The 11,367-nt window shown below is 35.8% G+C and overlaps 1 protein-coding gene across 1 annotated transcript; it reads right to left on the bottom strand.

The window, feature by feature from the left end:
* Window positions 1-224: 224 nt before the first annotated feature.
* Window positions 225-10,320, bottom strand: LOC105057937 (mitochondrial outer membrane protein porin 5). Its single transcript, XM_010940660.4, has 6 exons — window positions 10,075-10,320; window positions 9,893-9,960; window positions 1,386-1,496; window positions 1,210-1,296; window positions 922-1,130; window positions 225-806 (listed from the first exon to the last, which is right to left on the bottom strand). Exons 1-6 carry the CDS (start codon window positions 10,118-10,120, stop codon window positions 500-502), a joined length of 828 nt encoding a protein of 275 aa, XP_010938962.1. The 5' UTR covers window positions 10,121-10,320; the 3' UTR covers window positions 225-499.
* Window positions 10,321-11,367: the final 1,047 nt, after the last annotated feature.

Consider the following 11,367-nt stretch of genomic DNA (forward strand, 5'->3'; position numbering starts at 1 on the left):
ATTTATAAAAGTAGCTTTTAACTCACCCCAAGGGATGAACACATTACTGTTGGCAGTAAACCAAGGGCCAGATCCAGAAATGCTTCCTTGTACTAGACACGAGAAGACTCAAGGGTTAAAGAAAACAAATCTCCATCATGCTTTGCCTGTCGGTCCATTCAGAGAAAATCCCATGGTACCATCAATAGAATTCTGTGAGCTGTTCGCATAGTTCAAAGCCAAGAGAAGCAAAGTTAAAACCATATCATTCTCAAGTGCAAATTCGGCAAGACAGGAACTACTGTGGTAATTTCTCCCAGTCTAATAAGGGCAGCTTGCAAATCTACCACAGGTCAAGTTACATCCAAGAATAAAAGGGAAATAGTGAATAAAGGCATAAACCAAATCATCCACAGTGATTCAAAATTTCAACAAAAGAATCTCTGTGATACAATTTTATTAGCCATAACTTCTGGACCCAACCAAAAAATTCAAGTTTCACCCTCTACCCACAAATAAGTCATGGCTTGAGAGCAAGTGCCAGACCAAACTTGGGAGTTCTATCCAAGGCCTTGGTGTCAAACTCACCAGAGATGGTCAGAATCGACTTGGACTTCAGCTCATGCTGTAGAAGTGCTGCAAGCTTCCCAGAGTTGTTCAGCCTCGACTTCACAGTAGTTAGGGGATCAAGAGCATATTGCCCTCCAACAGTGAATGTGTTTTCATTGGTAGAGAACCTTCTGGTAATTTCTCCAACCACAGCATTTTTCTGACTCTCATCCAAATGGTACACATATGAAGCACGGAGTGCATCTCCCTTGTCCGCCCTAGTAAAAAATTGTCACGAAATTACCAAAAAGAAAAAAAGATTAGCTTCTATATCAACCCCTTGTATGGGATGATGTTAATGCTAGAGAATGTGATAATAGACTAAAAACTTACAGAATTATGGAAGCATTATAATCAGGTTTTCCCAAGCTTATTCCAGCACTGTACTTGGTAAAACTTCCTGAAGATGTGTCAAAACCAGCCTCTGCACCAAAAGCAATGCCATGGGCACCTACTGTCCCGGAGAGGTCAACAACAGATGATTGCTTCAAGGCCACAGCTGTGGTAAAACTTGCATGGTGATGGAAATATTGAATCTCCAGCTGGAAGAAAGGTAATATGTCTTTTAGTAGCCAACTATTAGCTTTGTGACAATTCTTCTAAGCTTGGAACAGTCATTACCTTCCCAGAATTGTAATCTGGCAGCTTAAAAGAAGCAATTGTTTTCATAGAGGGCAAGATCTCTAACATGGTCAGAGTTGTTGAGACCTGGTACACATTGAAAAAAGCACTCCCTTATATTGTTGAACAATTTATAGTTCAGATAGCCATAAGAAGGACAGGTCGCAGCAACAAACATTTGAATCTGTGTCGACTTTAACATTGATAAGGGTGTTCTTGTACTTGTATTGTGTACCAATGTCAAAAGAATAAAGGCCCCCTTTCTTCACTGCAGCAGAAGTAAGGCCCTGAAAATAACCAGAAAAATTAGGTATCACTTTCCTACTAGACATATTTATAGGGAGAAACTACATGGACACCACAAACCAGATAACAAAACCACCAAATAAATGAGAAAATTGTGATAATATCAATCTGCCAATAATTAACAACTACCAACAAATGAATAGTTATTTATTAACTATGTCACAAGAATAGCAACAAAAGCCAAAGGAAAATTACATTGTTATCATCAGGAAAACATAGCAAATACAAAAATCTGTTAAAAAGGTGTTAGCTCGCGCGCGCGCGCGCACACACACACACACACACACGAACACAAACATCCCAGCATTTTCATTCTGTCAACCATCAGCAATTTGAAACAATGTAAAGATAGTAACCAATGCAAGCATAAATCAAATGTAAAGCTGAAGATTATTTTGAAAGTAACATACGCTACACAATAATAAGTCTGACTTTTGCAAAAGAAGTTCGGATAAGGAGACTGATGTCAAAACTAATTAAGATCATGACCACCACTGGAATAGAAAAGATGAATAGAAAGACCAATAATGGTGAGCATGGTAGACAAGCTGCACAAAATGAAGAATGCAGTGAGCAAATAAATGAGAACAAGAGCATTCGACCAAACCAGACAAGCTGTGATAGAAAGTATCATACACCAACAACATGCACAGAACTCATGGGAAAATACACATGAATTCTATATTCTTTTCAGACCATTTTCGATATGTTAAATGATACAATCAAACATGCAAAGCTACATTTAATTTAACAAATGTGAAGTTCAAATAAATGAAACTGCCAATAGTAATACACTAATTCAAGCAAATTTTAAGCCTCATTCAGTTGTAAGTTTCATAGTGATGATAATCTGCTCCAATTGTGCCATCATCCTCAGTTTTCTTTTTCTTCTACTTTTCTGATGAATTATTGTCCTGAACTTTAGATTTTGGATAACTTTCAATCTAGCCTGTCGTTCTGAACATAGCAGAACCTATCAACAAATTATCTAAGTTCATCCTTAAGATTCTGTCAGATCACAAATCTAAAATATCTTCAAGAAGCTGAAGAATTTAGGTATTTGAAAACAGATGTCAAAAAGCCATCTGAAAGATCACCTGACATCCACAGGGATATCAAGATCCCAATTAAAGGGAAGGGTGAAAAGGGCTATAGAAATTTCGGAAGAATAAAAGATGAATGAGACATCAGCATCTCCTGCCGAAGAAATACAGTTTTGGAGGGACAGCAGAGGTCCAAAAGTAAATACAAAATAATGAACATTTTTGAAGAGGATGTGAAGCCCAGGGTATCAAGAAAGACTATATGGCCAAAAGTATTACGATTACTCATCCCGTATTCCAATTAATAGTATACTTCCATTGTGCTACACAAGGCGCTTTTCTCTTCAACAAACAGAAAACTTGGCATTCTTCTTCTTTTTTTTTTTTGGTGGGTTGGGGGTTGGGTGTGTGGGGGGAGGGTGAGTTAGTCAAAAGTCAAATCTATAATAGTTGTAGAATGTATTATTAATTGCAGATGTCTGATGTTGAGCATTATGCAACAGAACCATGGCTGTGTCTTTTGTCAATCTTCAAGGATCCAATATATGTCTTGATGAAGAAGCAGCATGTCAAAAGTGATCTCTTTTAAGGCTGGAAGTAGAGATAAGGCAAGACAGAGCCTGAAGATCAGATATGAGTTGTGCCCACAAACTTAATGATAAAGAAAGATAAGTAATCAAGAGGTCAAATAATAAAAAGGGGGCCTTTTCAGGAAGGTACCTTTGGAGATTTGAGCAGAGTAGAGGTTAAATAATATGGAGCAGTACATTTGCATCACTTCAATCCAAAATCAGACACTAGTGGGTCATGGAATGGGCTGAAGGGGTATGCGACCATTCTTAGAGAGATGGAAAGAAAATTGGATAGGCTTTTCTCCTCTCATTTTGGGATTGAGCTTAATAATGAAGAAGAGGATGCATGCACTTAGAGGCACATAACCAAACAAAATTATGCAATGTCACTTTTCCATACGAATTATTTGCATGTCGTAGAACACAACTGTGCATAGAAATGAAGGTATGGAATCCACTAAGATTATTTCACGTTCAGGCTTTCATACAGACAAGCAAGCTCAAATCTTAGCGCGTGCATCAATTAATAGGGTGCAGATAATATGCAGAAAAGGAGGTGGTGTCCCATAAACTTCATTATGAATTTACTTCTGAGTTTCAAGGCATTGTATCTGGAAAAGTAAGAAATCCATTCAAACTCAATAAGAATTTTCAGGTCTTGCAGAAACCATCTAGATGGAGATTTGCAGAATGCTTAAAACACTAGCCAAATACAGTAATATTCATAGGTCAGGATTGATAAACAGATACCGGCCAAGCATTTTGTAACACCAGGCATGCTGCTATAAAATATTAAGCTTCGATGGGATCACAGGATTACATCATCCTACAATATTCATGGCTCATGTTTTTCTGCTCACCACCATTGCCAAGTTGTCTTCTCTGTTCCCTTCTTCCTTTTCAGATTTACATCACCCAATCACCTTCATATGGGGATCCATACCTTCTTCTATCATACTTTTTTATCATAAAAACTTAATATCAGCACATGCTCAAGAAAGGCATGGTGAATTCTTGTGTTACATTAACAAATTGATTATGCAAAAGAGTTCTCCAAATATAACTAGGTTCAAGGATTTAAGTGCCACTAACAGGGGGCATGCCAGCATGGCAAGTGTCGGTGCTTTAAAAGATGGCATGTCAATCAAGGGACAAGAAAGTGCACATTCGATATGCCGGCCACATATACAGGTGCATTTTATTTTAAACAAAATAAATATATCATAAATAACAATGATGATAACAATGTATATTTTTTGGATAAAATGACCATATGAATAATGACAACTAATTAGTGCTTAGTACTTGGTACCTAATACTGACAATTATCAAATGACCACATACAGGTGCATTTTATTTTAAAACAAAATAAAATACATTATACATAATAATGATGATAACAATATAAATTTTCAGATAAAATGACCATATAAATAATAACAACTAATTAGTGCTTAGTACTTAATACCTAATATTGACAGTTAACCAATATATTAACATTATTAACAATACCCATATCGAGTCTGTTTGAAGACTACATCCAGCTTAACCATCATCTTGAACTAGTTTTGAAATTCCATTTTTAGCTTTTACCAAATTTTTGAAGACAAATGGGAGAAAAGTTCAAAAGATTTTTTTTTTCAATTTAGTAGAAAGTATAGTTCTGCAAGCAGGTACAATTAATATGGCACTCTAGAACACAGAAGACCAAGTATTACAAACTGCATCTCAAGCAAATTCACTCTAGAACACAGAAGGCCAAGTATTTACAAACTGCATCTCAAGCATTTGCTTTTGTATGGTTCATATAGTTAGATTAAGATGGTCAAGCACTTGACCTGCAAGTGGTTAAAAAGTCCATGATATTTCTAGGAGAAAAACATAAAGTAAAAGCAATTACAACATTACTACCACTCCACAGTACATTAGAATGCACGCAAATTGAAAATTAGAAATATATCTTGACATGTTTACAAAGAGATATGGTGCTTCACAAAGAAAAAAGGTCAAAACAAGAGAAAAGGACAAATGCCATATGCAATGATGCTTTTATATGTTGGCATCATGATGCAATGGTAGTGAAGCATACCCAGGTATCTATAACAAGTCTTCCAATCTTAAATGTATATAATGCACTTAGTTTGACAAGAGTAAAGGTCCACTATTTAGCAAAATACCAAGAATTTGAAAAAACTGGTGCTCACAACGCTTGAGCAATAGAGATGTAAAACATTATAAGCTAGATGAATAGGCAAAGGAAAATTAAAAAGATTTGAAATAGATTCACAAAATTTGAATTTTTTATAAGATTGTCATAAATTCAACAAGGTTGACAAGTCCTAAGTGATTGAGGAAAAGCATCTCTCAAGAAAGTCAAAAAAAAAAAAATCTGTAGTTCGTGAAAAGATATCATCAATAGTTCCAAGCAGAAAGCTATGGTAGAATACTATACTCTTGGCAAACAAATGAATTGGGAACTTGCAAATAAAACAGCTAAAGCAGCTAGCCGAATAGCAGCTCACTTCCAAAAAAAAAGGAAGCTACACCAAGAGAATTGACCTTTATATACTTTAGGTGATAGCAATATTTACTACATGCATCAATGGTCAAACTTCATTACTTTTCCTAGAAATTCACCAATGCTAATATTGTATCATAATAAGTTGATCTTCACAAAATCTTTCTTCAAGCCTCAAACGGAGACTTGCTTAATATCATAATGTACGATCTAATATAATAAAAAGCGATGGATGGGGGAAATACAACAGTAAAGATATTTAAAAGAACTTAATTATTAAAAGTTATCTAAAACCCAAAATTATAGATTAGTTATCTAAACCCCAAATCTCCTTGTGACGATTCAATGACAATTTTTATGTCATCTAATCTCCCTTCCAACCGAACAAAAATTTATGCATCATGCTAATTTTTTAATTTTATTTCACTGAAAAAAATTAGTCCATTTAGAAACACCGATGTCAATAAATAAGAATATGCATTATGCATCAACTGAAGATAAGTATTTTTTAAATAAAACAAATAAAAAAAGGAAGCGATAACAAAATTGAGGCAATTTTCAAGGCCAATCTATAAACTTTAAGCAAAGCTTTTCTTAAATCAGACTTAAAAGAGTAGAAGAACAATCTTAGACAATACTAACCATAATAAAATCCATCACGCCTACGATCCAAAAAAAAATAAGAACGAAAACTTTCTTCTTTCCACAATAATATTAACCTTCCAACCCCTCAAAACAATGGATCATTCACAACCAAAAGCCAAGTTTCAGATCTCGTCTTCCAAAAACTGGCTTTTCACGTAGATTTTTGATAGTAATGCATAAAAATTGCAAATCTGTAACCCATAGCTATAGTAAAATCCATCTTTATAACTCGAAAGATAAACAAACAGGAAATAGGATATGTAAGCAATGAATCCACAAAAAAAGATGGTCATGATATGAAAATATAAAAAGGAAAAAGAAAATACCAATAAGTAATCAATCTTTGCGCACTCAGTCATGAATGAAATGAAGAATATATTTCAAATGACAGAATATAATGGTAGATATCTTGCATTATTCCCACTGAGTATGCCTCCAAAATACATTTGGTAACCATAGGATTTATGCAGTAAGCATTTAGCCTCTGTTTCATTTGAAGGCACCTTTCTAGTAGTTCATCAAATACAAGAAGAAGTTCACCCTCATAATCCCCCCCAGTTCACCATCCTAAGCAATGCCTCAAAAAGGGAACTCTAGAAAACCACCAAAACATGACTTATTTTGAATAAAATTTGCATTGGATTATCTACCATCTATATTGATCTACATAATAAATCGCAAACATATATCCAAGTTGAATTGACAACCTTAACCTGACAACCTAACCCCATCTTGAATAAGTCTTCGGTAAATAGCCACTAGATTGTGCTGGTTGATAATGTATAATCTCATTTCTACCAACTTAACTATGAAGAAACCATCAATCAGATGCATTAATTGCAATGCTTTACCTTCCCCACAAATTATATCTACCAAATAGTTCAATGTTGTCCAAGCCAACATAATCCAGTGTAATTCCAAAAGTTCAATTTTCTGGCAACTTAGAACTCTCTCCTCAAATCAGTCAAATCAAGTGATGCAAAACTTTAGTTATCTTTTTCCTTCAAGTAACCAACAAAAAATCCTAGTGGAATAGCATCACACAGACATATGATTATTTTGCATGCCACAACCATCCACAAGTTCATAAAACAATATATGCATCTACCATCCAACATGATAAGCTGCTCTTAATTTTTTTACAACCAACTGAGAAGCTAAGCTTTTCACTTTCCAACCTTTTTGTAATTAGCCCTTGAACAGACAACTATCATTACATTTTGCTACAGTGCATCTTTATTTAATTTTATAAGATTGGCAAAATCAATCTCAACCATCGGCTAATGAAGGGCAGTATAGGAGAGTGGTAGGCAACTAGTTGACAACAGGTTCCTTTTCTTATCTCTCTTTTGGGAAAAATCAAAGGAATGGACCATCCAATCTAAATAGATCAGCATCCCAATTCAATAAAGGAACAGTCTAACAGATCTTCCTCCATCTCCATCCACTTTTATCCTCCATGTCAATATTCCTGCAACATCTTATTCACTGATGGCCACCAGCAACAAAAATATACCAGTTTCCCTCCCACCATGCCCCTACGCACCATTTGCACCACCTTGCTCTGGCCCCCACCACCTATGCCACCCTCCCCCATTTTTGTGAGACCAACATCCTTGTTGGGATCCATCTACCTTGTTGCACTGCCCAGAGGGGATGTGGTGAAAGAGAGAAGTGGTTATCATTGCTTTGCCATTGCACAAAGAGAGACCAAATAATATGATAATACCCTTCCACTTCCAGCTTTTTACCATACTTGCCCCCTGTATCTATGGGTGAAAGCAGCTGTTTCCAGTAGGATCCTGACTGCTTAAATCATAATAAATGGTGAATCACCATAAAAATTAAAAACATAGAGCATTAGTCATGAACTGCATTGTTGGCAAACCCACTATTATAACTTCCAATTTTCCTCTTTGCACACTTTCTAACTCCATCCTTCAAAGTTGTGAATTAAAAATCAGTTCCAACATTGCACCTCATATGTTCCTATACCTCTCAGACAGCTCATCCCTCTTAGAGACCAGAACTTGCTCTCATGCCTCTGAATTTAAATAGAGATAATTTGAATGGTCAAGGGAATTAAAACTAGATTCCCTTGCCCTTATTATTCAAATGAAAAAAAAAAGTTTTTGGTCGAAACACATTCATCAAAGATGACTTAGATGATATCCTTGGTCCCTCTAAGAGACACATATTTGAACTCAAGCCTTCATCCTTTGCAATTCTCCAATAACATCCAAGAAAGGCATTCACCTTCTGCATCAACTTTCAAACTTAGTCATGTGGCTCCTCCTACTCAACTAGGTTGACCTAAAGATGTTCCCATAACTTTGAAATTCTCACACCTCCCACCTTCACCCTTCTTTTTTTTTTTTTTCACACACCAGAAATATTGCCCCAGCTCCTCCAGGACTCCTATTTGGCTTCAAGCCATTGCATGACAAGGTATTGGTCCTTAAACAGATAGATTGGACAACCTAACAATAACAGTAAGCTATGTCCATGCAACAGAAAATGGGAGACTAAGATCTTCAGCATAGATTAAAAGATGTGATATTGATAAAAAGGTCACACCGACCACAGATTGGATTTGATGATTCCCTGGGATATTTTACCAGAACTAGTCATGACATTTAGACCAAAAAACAGGCTATCACATAGCTATCAATTATTTTCTTCTTTTTAGAAAAAGAGTCGCAAATTGGATGGCCAAGATCCCAGTCAAAGTTAAATTATTACATACAAATGCATGCACATAAGAAATGAAAGAGAAAATGAAGAATTAAATGGGCCCGTTTAGAAAATATATAGAGGCTGAAAGAATGATCCAGAATATCACGGAATGGAAATTCTAAACAAAACAAAGGGGAAATTCTAAACAAAACAATCACTCTTTCTGATCAAGACAGAATAAGGGGGAAATCCTCGTACACCCAATAGGGGAAAGCAGAGGAAAGGATTTATGGGTTATGTACAGATCCAACTGATAGAATGGCCGAACAACAACAAGAAAACAATAATAAAACTCATTAGCACTTTCTCGTAGAACCAGGCACATGTAAATCCTGTAAAATGATCCAGTAATTACAACAGTTAAACAAAACAACTGCCGATTCAAGTATGCAAACAACAACTATGAATATATATTTCACAAAGTGAGTAATACAACATTAGCAAAAAAGAACACTTCTGCAATCTGACCATAAAAGAATGCAACATAAGTTATACTTTCTTTTCAACTTACAGGCAAAAGAAAAAAAAAAAGACATCAAAAAGAAGGAAAAAAATTACTAGGCAAACTTCTAATATTGACCAACTTAGCTGTAAGAGTTATTAACAAGAGAAAACCTAACTCAAAGATCAGATCAACACTAAAATCTTCCACAAAGTAATCAGAAAATCGCGTCACACGATTTAATATATCAATAACCCTAGCATTTCACAACATAAAAAGACATCAATCCGAAACATAGAAACAGTAGAAATATCCCTTGAGACCAATCAAATCCTTCACAGAACCGAGAACAGAAAATAAAACTAGAAATCGGAGATTAAAATTTCTTTTAAGAAATGAAAAATAGTATCTGTGATGTTACCACTCCAGATGCGCTGTTGGTCGAGATGGTTAGCTTTTGGTCACAGCTGTAGTCCTTTGTCAGCACATCTAAATACCACGAGAACAAGATCAGAAAAAAAAAAAAAAGGCAAAAAAGACCGAAAACCCAAGAAATAAAAGACACTGATTTGGGGATGAATCCGAGGTAAGAGAGATTGAGACCTTTGGCCTTCTTCCCAATGTCGGAGAAGAGCCCCGGTCCCTTCATGGCGGCGGCGGCGGCGGCGGCGGCGGCGGCAGAGAGAGAAAAAAAAGAGATGGAAGAGAAGAGGGGAGTTTAACTGGAAAGATAAGAAGAGGGTTGGGGGAGAAGAGCGGCGGTGGGCTGGGGGCTTGGAGAAGAGGTCTGGCCGCCACGAAACTGGAGGGGAAAATTCTCTTCGCCCTCCCCCTCCCGTCTTTAGGTTGTCTTTTTCTTTGCGATCTTATTTGACGGATGGAAATTTTGAGAGGGAAATAGAAACTGAACGGCTGGATGGAAGCAGAAGATCGATCCTTGAAAAGGAACATTGATCGGACGGTTTGTATATGAAGTGGCCAATTTGAAATTATCAGCGTTTGCTATTTGACTTGGGAAGTGATTATTAGAATTAGAATTAGAATTGGTTTCTTTTCACATGATGATGTTTTTCTGAATAAAATTGGTTTGGGTTGGATAGCGTTGATGAAAAATTTGTTAGCTTAGACTTGTCTTTAAAAAAATCAAGTCAGCTTCAAATATGATAGGTTTTAAAGATTGGATGACTCGATCGGACCTGAACCCAATTCGAATGGTCCATAATAGGGCATCTAATTTAACTTAACCCAAATCAAGCCTAAATGCTGTTCCTTATAGGGTTTAAAATATCAACAAAACTAAACTCTTAACTCATATTTATATAGCCAAGCTTCCGACATCATTTACTTTAATCCTGATTGAATTAACCTGATCTAATCTGATACCCTGCAAATGATGAATGGGTTGAAAATTTTAAGTTGGGTTAGATTAGGATTTTTATTTTTTTGCATTTTTCAGATGAATTAACAGGTTTTCAAATGGAAAACTGAAGATTCAAATAAGTTGGATTGGATTCTTTTAGTTGGGGCCGTTGGCTCTCAAAACCCAACCAAATCCACCCAATTTGGACCTTTAGTTTGGGTTTTTTTCTTAAGTGAAAACTATTTTTCCAATGAAAATTTTCATAGCTCTTGAGTCATGAGCACGCATCTAGTGAATGTTTATAACGATGTTATTTAGTTCTTTTTCTTTATTTTTCTTTAGACATGAGATGATGCATAGTATATATATACTGGAGTTTAAAAAAATAATATATGTTTATTTAGACCCTATATGGTTAAAATCTTACATGAAGAGATTCGTATTTCGCAGAATCTGTTCTAATATTAAGTCATGACTATATAATGTTGTCTGTCAATCTCTCTGTTGGCAGGTCCACACTAGCAAAACATTTTGCA

This window comes from Elaeis guineensis, chromosome 15, assembly GCF_000442705.2.
Source record: "Elaeis guineensis isolate ETL-2024a chromosome 15, EG11, whole genome shotgun sequence".
Lineage (NCBI taxonomy): Eukaryota > Viridiplantae > Streptophyta > Magnoliopsida > Arecales > Arecaceae > Elaeis > Elaeis guineensis.